Consider the following 23822-nt stretch of genomic DNA (forward strand, 5'->3'; position numbering starts at 1 on the left):
CTTCCTTTTAAAGATTCAATTTCCCTTTCATTTCACATAGATATTTTGTTATTTTATATCTAATCGGTTCACATAAAAAAAAAGTAATTAACATGATAATAAAAATGAGACAATTTCCCGCGCTTCAACCAGATTGATTGAAAATCATCTAGCCGTGAAGCAGACAAAACGAACTCGAATTATCCCAGCGTAACACTTGCTGAAAAAGTATAGAAAAAGCATGAAAGAGAAGAACGACACAGATTTATATAAGAGGGGGCGATTTGCCTGGGGGACTGACAACTATAACCTAGATTCTTAGCGAGTCATAGAGTGTCTTCAGAATTCCTAGTTTAGTCGGTCGAACCGTTGCTTGCTGCAGCCGGTTGCTGCAGAAGGAAATATTTTTTGTCAATAAACTTATCATCATCTGCTCTTGCATCTTTTTTTAAACATTCTTCTTAGAATATGGATAACGAAGGCAAGGCGACCGAATTTATAGGCTGAAAAGTATGGATACTTCTAAATGTGCAAGTAAGAGTGTTATAAGTATGCAATCAACAGCGTGCGATTGTTTTGTTTTGTTTTTTCTTTCTTATTTGCACAATGTTTTAATGTTTTGCGATTCTTTTTTGTAACATTTTTTATTGTCGATGAAACAAAATCTATGAGTTTTGTACAAATATATGAATTATTAGTACAATTGTTAATATTAATATTATTACTTATTATAAATTTTTATTCTTTATACTTTAGAATAAGTTAGTTATGAGTTACAGTTTTAAAAACGTCTACAAAATTAAAATTTGTTAAGCGTAAAGAATATTAATGATCGTAAACTTTATTAAAATTATCATTGTCTCACATAAAATAAATTAGAAATTGGTGTATAATTATTCTGTTGAAATGTTATATTTATAAAAAAAAGTAATTAAATATTTTAATAATTAAGGTTTTAAAGTTCTTGCAATGATATACAGAAACTTTTAGATAATTTTACCTTTATATGCTCATTTTTAAGATGATTGCAAAGTCATATTTTGAGGATTTTTTTAATATTTTAATTTATAGCAAATTCTTATGTTTTCCTATACACGAAACATTATTGTTTGAGTTCTCAGAAATACTTTCTCTCTTAAATCACTTGCTTGCGATTTAAATTAACATGGTTATAAGATTTTAATAAAAACGCCGAAGCTTTCATATTTTTTCTACAAAAAAGAATTAAAACGTTCCTATTTTCAAACTTTAAGGTGTATACAAATGAAGTAGAAAATTTCAAAATCTGGAATCTATTAAAATAATGTCCTTTGTATAGGTATGTGATTTTAATTTTCCTTTCATTTATTTCATTAAAAAATTAAAAAATGTTTATATTTGTAAAAATAACATAAAAGTGAATTTAATTTGTTAGCAAAAAAAGTTAATTTGGATAGTTTAAAATTAAAGTAATAATTTACAAAAAAAAATTATATTTTATAGTAATAGTAGTTAAAAATAATAGTTTTAAACTAACGAAACAAAGACGTAATTCAAATATATCATATGTAACAATCGTAATCTAAAACACTTAATATTTACATTTTTTTACATTATCATATGCGTTTTTGAATGATTATTGTTATTTTTTTGATTTTATAAGCAACTCGATTTTTTTTATCATTACAATCACCTCAAATTTATTCCCCACAAACTCTAATAACAAAAGAATATTCTACTCTTAATGTACAGGGATCAACAAATGCATACAGTGATATCTGTCAAAATGACTCCTTGTCTATGTAGTATGTTGACTACTTAAATAAATCAAATTTGATTAAAGGCGGGATTGAATTCTATTCAATGCCCTTCATAAGTTTACAGAAAAATAAACTTTTTTCGATTTTTTTTATTTTTATTTTATTATGTTATGCAATAAAATTTTATTGAATTGTATTAAAAGCTAACCTAAACCTCGGTGTAAGCAGACTATATGAGAAACCATTATTTCCTTACATGCTCTTGTATAACGATATATTAATAATTCATTCAAATAATTGCATGTATATCTAACAAAATATGCATATCTTTTTTTAAATTTAATCACTTTAATACTAAATTCTCAAAACGAATTGTTATGTAATTAATAATCTCATTTAATATATATAGGGTATATCTTGAATAAAATTTTAAATCTTTGCTAAAATAAGTTAATTACACTTATATTTATTTCGTTTGGTAATATTTAAAAAATATATAAATAATACTGTATATCCAAAAATGTGTGAAAATAGAACAAAACTAATTAACAAGTAACTTTAAGAATCGAAATGAAGGGCGTTATTTGAAAAAAGTAATCACAACTCCATAAAACGGAAACGTTCGTGCATTAATGATCATTTGACACACACTTTATCTTCACGGTTCGACATCTTCTAAAATAAAAGAAATGACTTCTCCATGACAATACGTTTGAATGAAAGAAATATGCATTAAATAGAAACTCATTTATTTTAATGTCTTCGAAGGAACGGAAGCTCTTCCGAAAATTACGAAAATGTTACGGTATAAGTTATTGCTATTACTTTTCTGAAAATAGGAAACATTTAATAGATTTTCCTTCCATCTACGCTAACGTAAGTTTCAAGTTTCTCTTAAAATACTAATAAAAAATGTTATAGTATAAGTTATTGTTATTATTTTCTTGAAGATCAGAAACTTTTTGTAAATTTTCCTTCCATCGATATAAGCGCAAGTTTCAAGCTTTTCTTAAAATAAAATTGCAAAAATGTTACGATTCATCGTTTATGAAGATCGGAAACTTTTTGTAGATTTTTCGTCAAGAGATGGGAACGAAAGTTTAAAATTTCTTTCATAATACCACTAACGCAGAGTTACACCAAATTCTGAAAGACTCTTATCTTTTGTGGAACAAAAAAGTAAATAGACAATAGAATTTTATAAATCATAAAGAGACATTTGAAAACTGCATCATTTTTAGCCCCTCAGTAAATTCTAAATGCATGACATCTATGTTTCACTGATTAGTAAATGTTGAATATTCTAATTCAAATAAAATTAAAATTTGAAATGAGTGTATATTTTTTATCTACATATTTAATCTATAGAAATTTGAATTTTAATCCACCAACTAAAGTAATAAAAAGAGTTGTGCATGTTTGAAATTGACGTTTTCCTTACTGTTTTTCGTTACATAATTTAGAATATAAAAATAATTCAATTCTTCTGACTTTTCTAGTACATTAAATAAACAATAAAATATTGCTTGATATTGTGCATTGATATATATATATATATATATATATATATATATATATATATATATATATATATATATATATATATATATATATATATATATATATATATATATATATATATATATATATATATATATATATATATATATATATATAATAAGAACATTTAAAAAAACAGTATATTTTTATTCTCAAACTTATTCAATGCACAATATCAAGTCATTCTTTGTTTTACAAAAAAATAGAGATAAATTCTTAGCTTTACTAAAATCGAAACCTAAAACCTACATTATATGTAAATAATCAGTCAAGAGTTATTAGATAATTCATATTTGATTCGTTTTATCTTCCTAAAAGCATCTAATAAATTATATGTTACCGTGAATAACCGAAATCAGGCGAAAGTCGACTTTCATTTGTGAATGTCAACAATCACATAGTCGCTTTGGTGAATGTTCAAAATATTTGCTATATCCGATTTGATATTAATTTATTGTTTGATATTATTATATTTATTCGATATTTTAATATCTTCTGAGGATAGATTAGGAGAATCATCATTGGGAAGGGGCACGTGACCTGAAAAATCATTGATGTAGGGCATATCGGGCAAATGTATACCAGACAGTGGTACTGAACCTTAAAAAACATCAGTGTAGGGTTTACTGGGTAAGTGTATACCGGGCAATGGCTTTTAACTAGACCTAGTATAGATTTTGAACATTTACCAAAGCTACTATGCGATTGTCAACATTCACCGAAGGAAATCAACAACCACCAATTTCGGTCATTCACAGTAGCAAATATGCTCTAATCAATGAATTTTACTTAAAGATTGCTAAAAGAAAGCATAATTCGATAAAGATTTAATTTAATCAGAATTTCAGATGTGCTCATTGTATCAGTTTATTTTTAAACTCAAACTGTTTCAATACACAATATCAAGTTATTCTTAGCTCCACAAAAAATAAACTTCGAAAAAAATCAAAACCTAACACCTACATCTTATATAAATAAACAGACTTGGGTTCAATCAAGACGGGAAAGTGAAAATAAGAACACTGAAAGTGACCACCTACGAAATACGGAAAGATCAATGTCCACTATCGAAAATGCAAATATCGAAGACGAATTATGATAATAAGGACATTGATTCTAGTGGAACAAATAAATATTCTTTTCCAGTTTTACGTTACTTAAATCTCTTACACGCGTACAGAGGTTAATGTAACGCAGTCGTTTATATTCCAAGCATGAATCTACCTACTAATGTCATTGGTCGCATTTCGGCCATCAATGCAGGAAGCCATTTATCTCAAATCATTTCCGAGTAAAATTTATGGAAAGTGGTCATCAAAAATTATGAATCTCTGAATAGTTTTTTTCTAAAAAAAGGGATTACTTAATTTGAATTTAGGATCAGATTCTATCTATATTTTGAGGTTGACAATGAATAGAAAAAAATATAAATTTATTTAGCATCTTGGGAATAATTGTGGTTGGAAATATTGAGGTAATGTTTATCCTAGATAAAGCAACGTGAATAACATTGTTATAAATTTTGTTATTGATGATTCGATTGTTCGCACCCTTCCTGACCTGAAAAAGGGATTTCTTGCCCTTGAGGGTGCAAGGCAAATGGACTTAGTCACAATTGTAGAGAAAACAAAATACATGTTATTCTCAAGAAACCAGAGTCCCAGACCCCTATCTTGAAATAGATTCTTATATATTTGCAACAGTAAGGAGTTTTATTTACTTAGGATCAATTATTACTATTGATAACAGAATGACTCCTAAAATTGAAAAAACAGATTCCATCTAGCGAATAGGGCTGTCTATGGGCTGAGAAGATTTATTAAATCTAGGTTTCTTTCTAGAAAAACAAAGTTTTTAATTTACAAAACTCTTGTCAGGTCGGTCTTGACATATATTTTTGAAGCTTGGGCAATGACAAATCTGGGGGAAAATTGTATCGCAATATTTTAGAGAAATACGTATTTTGCGGAGTGTACTTGACGGTGTAAATGAAAACAGTAATTGGAGAGGAATATTTATCTTTGAACTGTGTAAGCTGATTTAATAAGCAACCTGATATTATTAAATACATAAAAATTAATAGAATGAATTAGATGGCCCACATGACTCGAATGACTGATAGCAATACTATAAAAGGGATATCGCTTTTTAAATCCACTGGAACAAGAAAGCGAGGAAGGCTGCGGTTGTGTGGGACTGATTCAGTGGAGTCTAATTTTCTTGCAATTAATGAAAAGAATTGGAGATCAAAGATAAATTGAAAGTCATTATGAAAAAATCTCCAGAGGAAGGCATTGGCCCACATTGGGTTTGCCTGACCAACTATGATTATGATATTTCTTAAAGAAATTTCACGAAATTAATTATTAATATCTATCACAAATTAATAGTGTTAACATAAAAGTTTAAACTTGAAAAGCACTTATACATTAAAATCTTTGACGAATGCTGTTTATTGGAATGAAATATTGTGCTTAGTTCTGACTAGAAAAGGTCCTGCAGATTAAACGCTTTACTCAAATTGTATAATGTTTTTCGTAAAATGGTGTGGATCGTTTGACTTCTCCAAAAGCATCTAATAATTAATTAACTCTAATTAATGTACTCTACTTACAGAATTGCAGAAAGGAAGCATAATTTCAAAAATATTTATTTCGATTTCATATAATCTAATTCGATTTGTGTGTATTGCAAGAAATTCAGAAATCTACTCTATACTTTAAAAATTAATAGTTAATTAATAGTAATTAATAACTTTAAAATTAATAGTTAATTAATAGTAATTAATTCTAATTTTAAAAATAATAAACCTGAAATATTGTGCTGGTATTAAAAAAAGTTATTATAATTACCTTCGAAATGATTTCCTTGAAAAGGTTATAAAATATTTTTCAAAGAGTAATAAACAAAACAATGAATTTATGTTTCATTTTAAGGAACTAAATTACCTCAAACTTTTAAAAAGTAGTAGCAACTTTTTTAACTTTTTATTATTTACCATTAATTTAAAATTAATTTCTTTCCTATTACTATACATTGAAAAGTTATAGCAACACTTTAAACCATCCAAAAGTTCGAGATAATTTCATATATTTAAGTTAGAAGCAACAAAATATTACAAGTTTTAAAATTTAAATGCAAACCCTAACAACGTTTAGTCATATACTGTTTCATTTTTCTCCTAAGCTTTTAAGACAACAAAATTAGCTATAATAAGTTTATCTATATAGGTTCTTTTCAAACATACTTTTTTAGCATAAACTTCAAGCATATTTTTATGTACTATTGCTACTCTAAAGAGTTATGACAACATTTTAAACAATTTAAAAGTACAAGTTGATTCAGTATTTAAGTTAGAAACAACAAGAAAATACTAGTTTTAAAGTCGGATACAAACCCTGGCAACTTTCAGTTATATGCTGTTTCATTTATCTCCTAAGCATTTAAGACAATGAAATAAGCTCTAATAAGCTAGTCTTTAATGGTTTTTTGAAGCATTGCTTTTTTAGCATAACTCTAAAAATACTTTTATGAACTATTACTATATTTTAAAGAGTTATATCGACACTTTGAACCATATAAAAGAACAAGTTGATTCAGTGTTTAAGTTAGAAACAAAAAAATCGGATACAAGCTCTGGCTGCTTTTAGTCATATACTGTTTCATTTATCTTCTAAGCTTTTAAGACAATAAAATAAGCTGTAATAAGCTTGTCTACGAGGGTTCTTTTTAAGCATAACTTTCTAATTGAAGTGGAGCGAATAATTTTTAGAAATAGAACAAGCCTTGGGGACTATGAGAATCTCATCTATTCCGGTCCACAAACAGGTTTAAAATGGACTTAAAGGTTAAAAGCAAAAACACCATTCTTAAATCTATCTGGCTAAGAAAAACAACGGCGGCGGCAATTTTGAATTCATCAAGTTCACGGACCTTTCAGAAGAGTGAATTCTTCTCTTATATAATAAGGTCATTTTTATCGAGGAAAAAAGGAAAAGCGTATTTATTTTTGGTTCGTCCCCATGTAGGTGGGGCAAAAAGTGAGTCAAACTAGAATGACTTTTTCTCTCTTTGCCTCCTAACCCACTTTCTAGGTTCTTAGAACCCTCCCTCTTCAGTCCCCAACGAAATTTTGATAAAGATTATTCATGGTTAACTAAATAATAGAACTTACACCTTGACTTTCATTTGTTCCAGAGAAATTGAGCAATCAGATTCTTGTTTTCATCTGGACTGATGAGATCGCCAATCCTTTCATCGGGTCATCATAAGGACTAGTTTTTGATGGCATGAATTTAAAAATTCACTTTTCTAATATCATCGAAAGTGTTAAAATCGTTCCATTTTATTGAAGTTCATGCAATTCTTTGTGAAAACAATTAGACATAGTACTAAATGGAAAGATAATTTAATTAAAGATCGATATTTATTGTGGATGTATTGGAATACGCCGTCAATAAGTGGATAAATTCAATGCAAAAATTTTATATTTTCAACTTTTTTTAGAAACAAACAGAGAAGATTCGTAAGTAACTTTTTTATTGTGTAAATAATTTTAAAAAAATAAACAATAATTTTAAAATTATCATTCTAATTATTGATTAAATTCATACGAGCTTTACCGGTTTCTATATATTATCATATTGTTTAAATTGCTTATTATTGGTGCGAAATCATAAATTAAATTTTTTTAAATTTATCATATGCATCTATTTATAAATTAAATATATAGTTATGTAATATAATTTAAAATTGTACTACAATATCATAACATTGTGGAAATGTTTTTCCAATGCTTTTGATAAACAATAAATATGGCGTTTAGGGAATATTATAGCATTTTTTAAATTTCTCAATACTATCTTACGTCAAGCTTAAAAGTTTTAATAAGTTTCATGTTTATTATTAGTTAAAATATTTTTTCTCAATTGTTTAATCTTAATTTTGCTAAAACATCTATAGTAAATTAAGAATGTTACAAAATCGCATTTATCAAATATCAGTTAATTCTATAAAAATAGACACAGAATTTCTCCATTGCAATTTGTGCATATTCTCATTCATCTAATTTAATGATTTCAATTTATTAAAATTCAAAATTAATTGCATAATTCTTTTTGAAACTACAATCAAATCAATCATAATGCATTTTTAAAAAAATTGCTTTTTCTTCTGTTTATTATTATGGGGTTCCTTCCTAAAAATAAATGTTAACACAAAAAATTAGATTTTGTTCACTTTCTATAACACAATTTATGACTTGGAAAAATAAATTACGAGCTTAAATTTTGTTTTGGGCTCATTATTGAAAAATACGTTACATTTTATCTTCCTTTGATTACAAAAATAACATACATTTAAAACTTCAAGCACAGTTAAAAAATAAATTGAAACCTTAATTTCAGTTGGGAAATTTGAAATAATGCACTCTTTTTAAAAAAGGAGAAATTTTTCAAGTATATTTAATTTTAGAAATTTTATTGTTTTGCTATTATTTAATTAAAAAAATTATCTAATCACTTAAATTTAACATTATTCTTATCGATTTTCAACAAAATTTCATATTCATTCAAATTTTCATATATGTTGCATTTTTTGAAAAAGATTTCTTCTTTACTTTTAATACGTATTTTCAATTTTAAGTTATAAAATTTTGATTTGCTTAGAAAAGTTTTAATTACAATATTTTGGGCAAAAAGATAACCTTTTAAATTTGTATAAATTCATATGATTTCATTTTTGATGTAAGAAAATAATTTTTCCCTTCTTTCACTTTGTTTTTTCAAGTGAGAACAGAGCAGTCATATATTTCTAAGAAAAGATGAAATTCCGATTTTTTCGAAAATTATTTTTTTAAATCTCAAATAAAATTTTATTACTTCAATAAAAATTTATTCATTTAGGAACTATATTACATCTATTTATTTCTACAGAAACTTCTAAACCAATTCTTCTTGCACTTTTCTATTTACACTAATTACTTCGAAGTCAATAATCTTTAACATTTCTATTAAACACAATTTTGATATTTAACATAAATTTATCTAAAATCAAAATATATGCAATGCTTGAATTCAAAACAATGGGATAAAACACATTTATCAGAAAACTAGAAACAACCTTAAATATAATAATTCCAAACAGAGTTAATGACAAATTAATGTATTTCTGAACAGAATATCAATATTTCACTATAAATTTATTTAAAATAAAAAAATCATCTAAATATTAGAATAGAAAATAGTGAAATAAATTGCATTTCATCTGTAAGTTAAAAATTGCATTAAATATTGTTTCCAATCTTCGTTTATTACAATTTATTAATGTATTTTTTATGATAGGATTCTAAACACAATTCGTCATTAAAAAACAATAAATATTTTTACCAGATGTATCATTAAACTAAATAGTTAAAGATGAAAAAGCACCGGTTTCGTTTTGACTGTTTCAGAAATGATGAGTATAAACTACATTCTCTAAATGATTATTTTATTCATAAAGAGAAAGACAATAAAAGTTATAATCGTCAAATAAGGATTTAAATAAAGATTATATCTTGATAACAGCAAAAATATTTAAATCATTATTGAATTGATGGCTGATATTTTATCTACAACTGCCATTTAATTTAAATAAATAAAAATGACTATTTAAAGAAATTAATTGCATTTTAGGTTTAATATCTGTCTTACCTTACTACCAATAAATTAAACTAATTAATTTTTCATGTTAATTGGTGATGATTTAAATTTGAAATTTAAATTAATAATTATATATTTAGTTTATATGAATCTCTTAAATTTTAATAATATATTATATATTATATTTTATAAATAAAAAGATAGCTATTCGCAATATTTTCAAGTAAGCTGAAAAGCGTGATACATTTTCTTTTGACTATAAAAAATGCTAGTTTAGAAATAGATTAAATTATTATAATATCAAATACATAATTTACCAATAAGCTCTTAAATACATAAGAAATTAGTTTTCGATGGCTCTGTTCAATATTCTAGTAATCCTACTTTTATTACTCTGCAAGATTATTATCTATTTGAACCATTTATAAAATATTAAAATAAATAATAATTTTCATTTGCTTGTATTCCACTTGTTCAGTAATGTAAAAATATTTCTTATTTGTAAATAATACTAAAAATAATAAAACTACAGAAGCAGAGAGCTTCTCATTTTTAATTTTTTCTTTAAAATAATAATGATCTTAAGAAAATCTCAGAAGAGATTCATTGTAATATTTATGTCATGTCAACTTTACTCACCTTAATAAATTATTAACATCTCTTCGAGATGATATAAAAATGAAGAAATTAGCTTGCGAAAAACAATGCATTATTGAAGCGAAAATGCATTTTTAATAAATCCTTCATAATTTGTAAAAATCATAGAAAAAGTGTGAAATGGATTACAGATTTCAGATGAAACTTTTTAATAATTGAATGCAGAAACAGGTCAAGAACTTTTTTTAACTTTCTTAAAGAAGCTTTTAATTTCTATTAGAGTAACTCTACGTGATTGTATTTGACCCAACATACCAAGTCGCTAACTGTAGCCTAATTCCCGATTCAATTCTGGACCACGATCTACAAATAATACAGATCTTTTCGAACCATTTACATAAAATGAAAAACAATTTCCATTTGTTTATATCCCCTTTGTTCATCAACATAAAAATATTTCTTATTAGTTAATAATTATTTTATTTTTATGATCACCATCAGAACTAGCGCCATCAGAGCACTTGTTTATTTTTTATTCTTTCTTTGAAATAATAATAAACTTAAAAATTCTCGGAAGAGATTCAGTATAATATTTATGTCATGTCAGCTTTACCCATATTGAAAGTTTATTAACATCTAACATGATGGAAAAGTGAAGAAATTAGATTACGAAAAGCATTACATCACTGAAGCGAAAACAAATGCACTTTTAATAAATCCTTCATAATTTGTAAAATCATAGGAAAAGTGTGAAAAGGATTAGATCTTTCAAGAGAAACTTCTCAATAATTGAATGCAGAAATAGGTCAAGAATTTTTTCGAAACTTTCTTAAATAAGCTTCTAATTTCTATTAGAGTAGCTCTACGTAATTGTATTTGGCCCAACCGACCGACCCGTAATCTGTAGCCTAATTCCCTGTTAAATTCTGGACCATGATCTACAGATAATGCAGTTTGTTATGATTTGTACAATGGCTCAGGGCATTTTAACTGAACAATTTATTAAGATTCTCATAGCATCGTTCCCATAACGTGTGAAGCTCAACGTGCGTTTTTCCCACAAAATCGAGTAAGCGTCAAACTTTTAGGGTTAGAAAACCAAAACATGTATCATCAGCCTGAAGATCTAAAGGCGTTATAAAAATTCATTTAAATCAAAATTATTATGAGTAAATAGTTTTCTAGCATGCTACAAGAATTGTTCATTTGATAAAAAAAATCATATAATATAATTATATTATTTCATGTGTGACATTTTGCTTGAATAAGTTTCATGTTCTCATGATCTGCAGCTAAAATCTAGGTGTTTTTGCCATATTCATATCCAATACTTTAATGCAATTGTATCTTAAGTATTTATTTTAACAAGTTTAATTATTTTATTAAAATAATATAACATAGACATATATATAAACCGCTTTAGAATGAAATGATGTTAATGACTATTATTTATGTTCTGTGGAAGTAAAATAGTAAATAGTAGAGCACGAAAAAGGAATTACATTTTAAGTATTCCCCTCTTTAAATGAAATGAAATTTCTGACTTTTAATTAAATAAATTAATTTAAATTTAGAAATTTTGTATTACGACAGTTTTATATATGACTTTATAGAGAAATTGTAGCCAATAAGATTTTACATTTGTAAAGCTTAAAATAAATACTTTAAGTTAATGCTAAAATAACTATTTATTTTTAAATTATTCTTCACAATAATTGCATTCATTTAATTTAAAAGCAATTTAAATTTGAAACTTTATTTCTTTCCCTACATAAGCGTTTTTAAAAGATAGTTCTACTAAATATGGGTATTTTTTTGATATTAAAATAACTACAATTAGTATTTAATAAATATCTATGAAAAACATGTTATTGGTAAAAATATTTTCTTCCAAATTACTAGCATTCAGGCAAGATAAAACATTGCCTCTATGAGAAAAATTCTCTCTTTACTATACAAACATACGACAAAATATCTAATAAATAATTTATTTGTTAGATTCAAAACATGTAAAATTAATTTTAATTCTAAGAGTCTACTCAAGTTCAATAACTTTGCGAGATTATCTTTGATACCATTTACTATATAGTCACTAAAAATTGAGATGTAATCATAAAAGAGTGTTGCTAACCCAATAGAAAAAGATATAAAGCCTCTAAGTAAAAGTTAAAGCCTGTATATTACTTTTTTTACTTTTAGGACACCCGACATTTATTTTTCGACTTACTGGATAATTTAAAATATTTATTAATTGTGCAACAACATTCTTAATAGAGAAATGATGGACAAAGTGATGTTTGAGTGGTTACATCTTTATGGTGTCATTAGCATGCTGCAACAACAACAAAAAAACACTGCCGAAGGTGTCAGTGTTAACTGTAACCTTTTTATTGAATAGTCAAATTTTACAGTTTTTAAACTCATTTTACTATTCTATCGTTTGATAGATTTTATATAAATTGATATCTGGTATAATGAGAAAAAAAGAATGAAATTAAATGCCAATTTTACAAATATCCCTTATGTTTGATCATTCATTGGCATGTTGCTAATAAAAAATTATTATTAACTTTATTTTGTAAAGATTTCTAAAAATGACTCTTATAAAACATAAAGTTGCACTTAATTCGTTATTTAATTTGTTGCCATCAAGAACGCCATTTAGCTAATTGTGTTTATGTACTTATTTGTAAGTGTAAATAGTTATATTATGTTGATCATCTCACCTATATTTTGTCAACTTGACTTGGCAAATATAAATTGGTTATTTATAGGTGTAATTTCATGAAGTATTCTGTTTTCATCTGTTAAAATGAAGTTATCTGCTATAGCTGTCTTGAGCAGAAGGCAATATTTTTTTCCAATGCCCACCTGGGTTGCCGTTTCGTCAATTCAGGAGTGTTAAGGTAGATTTGTTGGTCACTCTTTCAGGGGCGCCATATTAGATGGGTCAACGTTGCTCACACAGTAAAGACAGATAGTACAGAGGATGAAAGAACATCCATGCCTTGTCCGGGATTCAAACTCAGAGCTTTCTGATACAAGGTCAGTTCCCTGACCTTCGCACAGTCCAGTCGACAGAGAGTAATATACTTACCATAATTTGAGTCGTCAGCGTCTAATTTAGTGAACCATAAAATCTATTCAAATTTACAATGTATAAATTGAAAATTTTTACTTTAATGATAATTTTATTTAAATTTACTCTATTTTTTATAGAAATACGAAGTATGAATACATTTTACTATCTATAAAAGATATATCCTTTTATTTTTTAAATCTTTATACAAAATATTCCACCAAAATATTATTTGATAATGCCAAAACTCTCTTACCATTGCAAAAAGAAACCATATTATTAATGTTTTTGCATATGCAAGTCTAAATGCCAAAATCTAAATAAAATTTCTCTTTCCTTTAGATTTAAATAAGATTTTAAAAATTTGAAACTTTGCTGCACTTTTGAAACTTTAATGGACTCAATGCAACTTACGTAACATTTAAAAAACAGCATAATTTTTTTTAAATATTTATATGCTTACACTTACTATGGGATATTTCTAAACCTACTGCAAATGTAAGGCTAAAATTCTAATTGATAAAAACACTCTTTCGATTTTTAAATTAAGCATTTAATACCCCTCTGTAATAAATATTTTTAATTACAGGTGTTAAAAAGTCAAATGTGCAGCAGGGGTAGATGAGAGGTTCAATTTTGTGCTAAAAGCTGGGTGTTTAGTGGGTGTGTACTATCTCTGATTAGTATTTTGGAATCCGCAATACTGTAATATCACCAACAGTGCCTGAAAAGTGAGTCCAGGTTATAGAAGAGCGCTGTGAATCACCATCTATCAACATCGTCAAACCATTTTCCATCTAAATTGTAATTATAAGCAAATATTATCTTATGATCATCATTAAGGATATGCCGGCCAGGTGACCGAGAGGTCAGCGTGCCTCCCTGTGAAGAAAATGGTTGTCGGTTTGAATCCCGCTCAAGGCATGGATGTTTCTCTCTCTATTGTTCTCTGTTGTGTGAATGTAGCCCACCCTATAAACGGGTATCTGTGGCAGTGTGGCGTGGGTAATGTTACTCGCCTCAATGTTTTAGGTTTACAAGTGCCCACTGGGTAACGATAAATGAGCAACACTCCTGGCATCTTCCGAGGTGAAGAATGAAATTTCAGTGTCTGCCGTAAAAAAAATATCATTAAGGGTGACTCTTAGACCTTTGGCAATAGTCCACTCGTGATGATTTGGACAACCTTTACAATCAATCCTTACTAAAAATCAGAATTATATTAATTGAAACCAATTGCTGCAGTTGATAAACGCTGCCAAGATAAGTATGAAATCCGTAATGTCTTCACAGTCTTGAACATTATGACTGGTTCTTGAAAAATGTGCCATTAACCTATTCACTTCATTCAATTTCATAAAAACTTATTTTTAATCATAGTAATCCATAAAAGTTTCAAAATTTAAGTTCAAGAATTTTGATAAACACATCAACAACAAAAATTATTTTCCTCCCCTTATATCCTGTTTCTTTAAAATTACTCATTATAAAGCAATTATTCTTCAAAATTATGTTCTAAAAGCTTTTAAAAATGTCATTATCTCCTTCTAAAAAGCATTCAGTTTAGTTCCGGTCAGCGATTATTACAGATCTTTTCCCTCTTTTGAATCGTCCTAGACCTACTTTCCTACGTTTCCTTTAAAAAGAAGTTTTCTCCTGATTTTTATCTGAAGAATCAATGGGATTTTTTTCTTCCTTTCGAATATCACGCGGACCCGTTTATCATAATTCTGAAGATAAAATGAGCGTGATGTTTTGATTTTAAGTGAGGTCTTTTACCTCAGTCAATCACCTCTCACAATGACCAATTCTTACTTAAGTGTGTTACGAACTTTCGAGAAAGTTTGTCTCTAGTTTAATTGTTTGATTGATAATAACACTATTCGTTTTTGTGCTACTGAATTAGAATAGCCCCTGTTTATCAGTTGGTTTTGAGGCTATCAATAGAAATTAATTTCGGTTAATGAAATGTTACTGAACTATTTTTCTACTTACATGTCTTTAAATTTAGTTACTTACGTTTCATTTTCATTTTTTTCAAATATGAAACTACGCCATATTAAAAGAATGATAAGGAAATGAAAAATAATGTCATTGTTGTTTCTAATGACACTTCGACAATCGAAATTCACAAGCCATTGGCCTTTCACGAATTAAAAAAGAAGGTGAGCCTTTCGCTTGACAAGATAGCACCACAAAGTACGTCTTGTCTCAGAACCTCACAGTTAGATTGCAGAACCACTCATTCGTGAATGCCACTTTCTCAATTTACACATTAATCTGAAGGGAAAAGATCCATATAACAATTCTAAAGATGGTACTGCTCAGAGACCGACCACAGGTCTTTCGATTCCTCAGATTTTACGTATATCGCATGTACTCTGTGAGTTTTAGTGGAGTCGAGGATCGAACCGCGGCTCCTCAGGACCAGAGTCTGATTCCCTAACCACTGGGCTACCATGGCCCTCCTTAAAAAATTAAAAATCTAACGAAAGAAACATATTTTAACATTTACTAAGAGAACATATAATAGCACAAAAGACTTAAGCATCTTTAAAATCTATATTTAATTATTTTGAAAGTACTTATACTTCAAATTATAATATTTTTTTGAACACATTTCAAGTTACTCTTAATTAATCTACAACTACAGCGAATGAACAGCAGCGAATAAACTAGTATTTACTGTACATGCAGTAAAAAAAAATTTAGAATTTGGTGCCTTTCTTACATTCCCTCCATTGTATATAGATTTCAACCTGTCGTTGAATAATTCGAAAGGACTAATAGGAAATGGTTTCCTTAAATCACGTTAAACTTTACATTCAGAATTGAAATTACCATTACATTTTCTCTTTAATTTTGCATTTAAAATATATATTATTTTGTATACAAAACGTTTATTCAAAATAATGAAAAAGTGATTATTCTTTTAATAATTTATACTAATAATGATGATTAAAATTAAATCGTAAGGAATTAAATTTTTATTCCTTTTAAAATATTTAATTTCAAATTAAAAAATCAATGATTTCAAAATAATTGGTTAAATATCCCCTTTCAATATATTTTAAGGAATGATTGTCATTATAAGTTATGTTATTATAGCTTTTAATAATTCTGAAAAAGCAGATGATCCAGAATTACTCTGCAAAAATATTTAATCTGTATAACTTGATAAACTATTTTTGAGTGACCACTGAGAAATCAACTAAAATTCTTTTAAAATGTTTCTTTTAATTGTATTTTAAATACGCTTAAAAAAGAGTATAACTTTAAAAAATATATGTTACTCTTTATTTCCCAAAAGTATTATTAGGAAGTTTATCTTTAAAATTGTACTAAATTAATGAATGTGTAATGCATTTAATTTGTTGTTTAATATTTTGATATGCGAATTTGAAAATAATATGTGGTTCTTAATAAACATTGGTTCATTTTCTTCTAAAAAGGCATCCTAAAATTCATCTAAAAGTTGTACCTTAATAAAAATTTGTCGTTAATTCATTTTGTAAAATATTATTATTAATTTAAATTATTAACATCGCTTTAACAAGAATACTGTAATTTAGTAAAATATCACCATGATTATAACTAAAAAATATTATTTTTTAACTAAAAATCATCAATAGCTTAATTTAAAGAAAAACCTCAAAATAAAATTTTCTCACTTAACAAGTTCAGAACCATTTTTTAACATTTTTATCGTCTCTTAAAGTTTTGAAATATAAAGAATAAACGAAGAAAGAAAGAAAGAAGGAAAGAAAGAACTTAATTCATAATGCAAAAGTTTATTAATGTCAAATTTTTTGAGACAGCTTTTTGGATGTTTAGATAAGACAGCTTTTTAATTACATACACCATTATATCTCTTCCAAACTACGATACCATTTATAATCTGTTCCAAACTACGGTACCATTTATAATCTTTTCCAAACTACGATACCATTTATAATCTGTTCTAAACTATGTTAAATTAATTTTGCATTTCAGTGGTGAAAGATAACTTCATGCTATTATTAAAAATGTTTTTCTTTTTTTAGTTTTTTGCACAGCTAACATTTGATTTACTATAAATAGTATTATTTAATGCAAAAAGATTGCATACTGTTAGGCTTAACGTATAAAGGAGTGCCGTAGTTATTTAATTTTGGCTTTTAAGACAGCAGTTTAAGCATAAAGCTAACACTAAGCTAAAGAAATATTATTCAGTTAAAAAACAACAAAATTGAACAAAATTAGAATAATAGCTGATACAACACATTTGAAAACGTAGTTAATCTACGCAAATTCTTAAATTCATTTCTGCTCATTTAGATCAATTTGCTCTTTTTCCTTACTTAAAAAATAGTTTTTTCTCATAATAGTTATAATAGTTTATATTACATGCTAATAATAGTTTATATTATTTGCTAATAATAGTCTTTTTCCCTAACTCAGGACAAACCCCTCTAAATATACCAAACTATGTACACATTATTTACTTACACTTTTGCTTATTTAAGTGAAGGTATTATTTCCTAAGCAATTCTTAAAAACGTAATTTAGAATTCAAAATTTAATCACAGAAAAAATAACAGTTTCTTTCAAAGATCTAAGATTGACTTTATAAAAAATCATTATTGTTTCTTTACTAGTTCAATGTTTTATTTTTTTAAGCAGATTTTAAAAATTCAAAATTAAATCATTGAAATAAAATAAAGTTTGATTAAAACTAATTGCTAAAAAACTCTTTAAGAGGGATCAATAAATCACTTGCTAAAAATTTTTATAAATTGTCTGAATAATCTGTGACAGGTATGTAATTTCTCACACCAATGTTGTTCTTCGTGCATTGTAAAAAATTCCGGATAAAATTACGGTATAAAGTATGAGCACTTTGGGTGCATCATCCTTAATACATTAAAATATTTATTTAATTAGAACTATTCTGTGATTTTACGGTAATTATTACTGTAAAAATTACGGTAGATCATATTTTTTGTTCCGTAACATGTTTCGGCAAAAATGGATTTTTCAGTAAAAAGCATCAGTACCTGTGTAACAGTACTTCTTAGCGTAATTTGATCTGGAAATTTTTACAGTTTTTTTCCTGAATTGGTTAAAAAATTATCAATAAATTAAAAACAATTTCAAATTAAAAAGTTTTTTTTCCAATGTGGCCACTTCTACCCAATCCATTGTTAAAATATTCATAAAAGCATGATAAAAAGAAAGATTCCGCAAATTAATGATTCCACAAAAACTGTTCAATCGATGGTTTATTTCGCAACAAAAACTCTTCGAGAAACCCCAATCCTGATATCTAGAACAATAACTAAAACAAAATTAATTTTAAAAATAACTAAATTAAGGTTTTATAAACTAACTAGCAGTTTTCAGGACTGATCAATAACAAAGCGCGCATCCTATTTTGTATAATAAGAAAAAAAAATGTTTGAATGAGTCCATAAAGTTAATCGAAGCATGTAGACAACGCTGCAATTAAAAGAAACCTTCATCTTGAACTTTATTAGCAATGCTTCACTTAATCTTTATTAGCGTAGTTTCACAAGTGTGTAAATTGAAATAAGTAAAATATAAACTTGAACCAATTAAATTAGAGTTAAATAAACTAATCAAAAATTTTCCGCCATACAGGGATACTTAATTTTTTTGTTTTTTTTTAAATTTTAAACATCCACGAATTCAGTAGATGTCTGTGTGCAGATTTTCATTAAATGTATCTTTAACTTTTATAATGCCTTAAAGTACTTTTAAAATCCATGCACTGAAAAAAAATTGTAGTACGGCCAGTAATTTTCACCGCAAAATCTATTTTTACCGGAACATGTTATGGAACAAAAAATCTGATATACCTTAAATGGATTTTACGGATGATACACCTAAAGTACCGATACTTCCTACCGTAATTTTATCCCAAATTTATGCGGTATAGATTACCTCTAAATCAGATGAAGTGAACCCGATATTGCAAAATTTTCACTGAACATATCCAAGGAAAAAATAATTTTTTTTTCCTTCTATTATAATATTTCTCCTCTTAAGCTTTTCTCCTGTTCTACTAAGCATTGTACTTTCATACATAATGTAATTTTAACTTATATCCATTGTAGAATAACAAAAATAATTTTCAGTGTAATTCACGTTCTTTATTTCTTCTTCTTTTTTTTTTTTAAATTTTGAAAACTAAGCTAATTCGCTTAATCTCTCTGGTTGAAACTCGAGTAGGTGTAATGTTAAAACCAATCTCCTCCAGAGACAAGGATTCTATAAATTTACATCATTTGATATCCAAGGAAGCAAATAATAGGTGTGACAACGTGATCTGCGTGTGGTATCTGATCTGCAACTCATACCTACATAGTTCAACGATTATAATGTAAAAAATATTATGCCCTGCGATTCATTTTTTTTCACTTATGCTTTTATTAAGTGCAGAAAATGTTGTAAATAATTATCAAAAAATTATTCTTACACAAATGTTTTAAAATGTTTTTAATTCATATGGAATCCCCTTAAGTTCTTACTGAAAGTATTTCCATCATGTCATAAATATTGTTTAGTTTGAATCATCTTTAGTCGATGTCCCTTTTTTCTTTAAATAAATGCCATATTTTGAAAGAAAGTATTTAAATATATCCATTTCGCTAAGTAGCATGTAGTCTCTTAAGTCCATCATCATTAAACTACGGGAAAAATTTAAGAATTTCAATTTTATCATTTACTACATAAGTTGCACTTTTTTTCTGGACCTGCGCTATTTTCAAATGGCATTACTATTTCGATATGGAATTCTGTTATTATTTTTGCATTACTTAAACTATGTCGTTATTTTAAATGATTTATTTACAAAATATTTAGTAAAAGATTTATTTTGTCATATTTATTTCATCATTGGTAAAAAATAAAATTACATTGTTACATTAAACGTTAATAATTTAGTTAAATAAATGGTTTTTAACTAGAGCAGAACCTATTTTGAAGGCTTTTATCAACAATTAAAAAGTCAAAATTTACGTATTTAATAATATGTTTAGTCATAGCTAAGCATGCAAAGCGGATTCCTTACCTTATGTCTTTAGTGGTTGTTATACTGACTATTAAACTAGTTTTAATATGTCTTCATTTTAATTAAGTAAACTTCATATTACTTTGTAGTAAGTTATAACCAACAAAGCTAATCTATAAAACAACTTATTAGTCATAAGATTTATTATTAGATATTTAATACAAATTAAGATTGCAATATTAAACTGTTTATCTATAGTAACATAATTAATTAATGAACTGGGTGAATGAAAAAATAATTTTAATGCATTTTATTTTCAATACAAAGATTTGGATTCATGATTTTATAAGTAAAGATATTTCTTTAATTTAATTCGACATTTTTTGCATAATGAGCTAGCTTTGTTTTTCATAAACTTCCTAAATTTAAAACAATCACATTCTTTTTTTTTCTTCTCTTTTTACTAAGGTTTAAAAATTTCGAGTAAAAACATACGCAAATCTTTAATTATAGTTAAAATGCATCAACCTTTTACGTTTTTTAAAAATTTAAAAGTCTAGAATTTTTTAAAAAAAGGTTTCAAATAAAGAAAGTAAGTGAAAACAAGTTTACAGGGAATTCTTATATCCTATTAATATATGAATATCATTTATTGCTATAAATTTATTATAAGCTTTAATTTATTTACAATGAAATTGTATAAAAAAGATTTTAAAAAAATTATGTATATTTGACTTTCACGGAGGGAAATTATTTCCTTTTCATCTTGTAAAGAAAATTAGGGAGTTCCAAACACTTATTATTTTTACATCCAACTCATTATCAACTAATGATCTTTAGCTACTGATTTAACTCAAGGGAAGAAAACTAAATGCAAATTACTATTATTATTTAATTATTAGTATCAGTTAGACACAAGTGTGAAGGGAGGAAATATATTAATTAAGAAACTGAAGAAGCATGGGCCGCTTAATTACTTATTCGCAATTCTATTAGATTTACCATCATTATACGAGTAAAAGTCTAATAAAGTAACACAATTTATGTCATAGTAATACAAATACTACAAGTTGATTGTCTAAATGAGCTATAATCATTTTAACCGATAATATTTGCGGTTCAGACTAAAGTGAGTAAAGCTACTTAGAACCGTTTACTGGGAAACTTTTCACCACAAACTTGTTCAGACTGGAATCTTTGCATTAGTTGAAACAAGGAAGTGATTTAGGTCCTAAATTCAGCTGTATGTATTGCAACTTGACCCGCTTGAAGCTATAAACGAACAAAGTCATCCTGCTTCACAAGCCAGTGTCAAATGCTGTAACACTGAAGTATAATATCCCTTATCCTAAGGCAGTGCTACCTTCAAAGGCGTGGTTAAGTTTGACATAGTGAACCTGGTTGATTAGATAGGAGATTTCTATTTAAAACACTGTGAATTAAAATCTAGGCATCATTGATTTAAAAGTTTAACATGAATTGATATAGACTTGATTTGAAAAAAGTAGACAATTATATTTCGTTCAGCTGAATGATTTTAGCCGCCTAAATATGTAATATCTTTTTGTGACGCTTATATTTTCTCATAAATTTCAACAAATAATCAAATATAATTCCTATAAATTTCGACAAATATAGTTCATATGTCACCTTTCTTAATACCAGCTACACTGTAAAAAATTACGGATCAAATTATGATAAAAAGTATTGACACTCAGGGTGCTGGAACTTTTTACAGTAAAATCCATTTTAATTTCATTTTGATTTCATTGAAATTTATAAATTGTTTCTCTCATTTTGATGTTCCAATTAATAATATTTTTTTATATACTGAGCTTATTCACATTGTTTAGCAGATTTGTTTATTTTTGCAATTTGAAAATATTTTTAAAATTTATTGCCATTATTGAATTTTTTTTCCTTCAAAGAAATTTTTTTTTATCGTGATTCAGTAAAATCATTATTAGAAATAGTATAAAAATATTTTAAGAAATTATTATCTATTTTATTGTTTGATATGTTATAGTATATATATGATTTATTGAATGTTCGGGTAAAATTTAAATTTTTATTTTAATAATGAGCTTAGGGTTAAGATAAATAAGCAAATTCAAATATTTGAATTTTTTCTATTTCTAAATGAAATATGCATTTATTGAAATTTGTTTTTAACGTTTGAATGCCCCTAAGTAGAGGCAAAAATTATAAATTAAATAATGACGAGTCATATAACGCAATTACTGATTCAAATAATTTGGTAAATGAATTAAGTGCTTATTTTTAAAATTTAAATTAAAATCGAGATGAAGCGGAAGAAAACTCAGGCATATTAAAATTTGAGCCCAACATTGGTGTACAATTCACAACTTAGCTTCAACATTTCCATAAACAAACCAAATTTCTTTATTGCTGAGAATCATTTCCCGCATAAAGATAAACGAGAAAGTAACCAAACACAAAAATGACAGTTAATAGTATCTGGATGTACTCAGAATACGTTAAAAATAGAAATGAAAACATTGAAAATGACAGGTACCCGATTGTGATTAAATAAAACTACCTATTTAAATATCGACACAAGTAGTACTTTAAATATTATCCCAACTGAAATTTTTGAAAAATTAAAGGTCGAAAAAGAAGGGGGAAAACTGCAAAGGAAAAGCAATCAAAAGGTTTTTTGCAACTTAACTAAACTTGCACTTTAGATTTAAAAATTAGAAAAATAGCTAGTTCAGTTGAATTTTATATTTCAGAGACTGATTTAATCAATCCATTTTGGGTTTAAAAGATTGTATTGGTTTTCAATTAGTTATTGACTGCGTGAAAGAAGTTGAAATGTAAAGTCGGAAAAAATGATCACTTTTTTTATTAAAGAAGCAACTTGTCCTTACACATTTCTTCTGAAATCCAGGTTAAAAAATTGCAATAAAAGTACCGATAAGGAAAATAAAGCTATAAATAAAGTAAAAGAATGCAAAAATAAAATTAAGAAGAAAAATGATGTCAAATCAATTAACAATAAATATAGTAATGAAACTATCCATGTAAATGTTGAAGAAAATAAAATTTTGGACATAAAAATAAACAGATATAAAAATATCAGAAATGTAATCATAGAAAACTTGTAGAAAATAAAATTAAAAATGGGCTTAAAAATAAAAATTTAAATAGCAAAACTGAAAATAATTTTGAATTTTCAAATATTCTAGAAAATG

General features: G+C 26.5%; 1 protein-coding gene across 1 annotated transcript in view; it reads left to right on the forward strand.

Annotated features, from left to right (window-relative positions):
• Positions 1–309: 309 nt before the first annotated feature.
• The window catches only part of LOC107438529 (trypsin-1), a 65413-nt gene continuing 41900 nt past the window's right edge, over positions 310–23822 (forward strand). Inside the window, exon 1 of the mRNA XM_043040643.3 lies at positions 310–513. Within this exon, the coding sequence (XP_042896577.1) occupies positions 506–513 (8 nt within the window). The 5' untranslated portion in view covers positions 310–505. The remainder of the gene's footprint in view (positions 514–23822) is intronic.

Source organism: Parasteatoda tepidariorum, chromosome 11, assembly GCF_982258835.1.
Source record: "Parasteatoda tepidariorum strain Cologne lab strain chromosome 11, Ptep-v5.0, whole genome shotgun sequence".
NCBI classification, from domain to species: domain Eukaryota; kingdom Metazoa; phylum Arthropoda; class Arachnida; order Araneae; family Theridiidae; genus Parasteatoda; species Parasteatoda tepidariorum.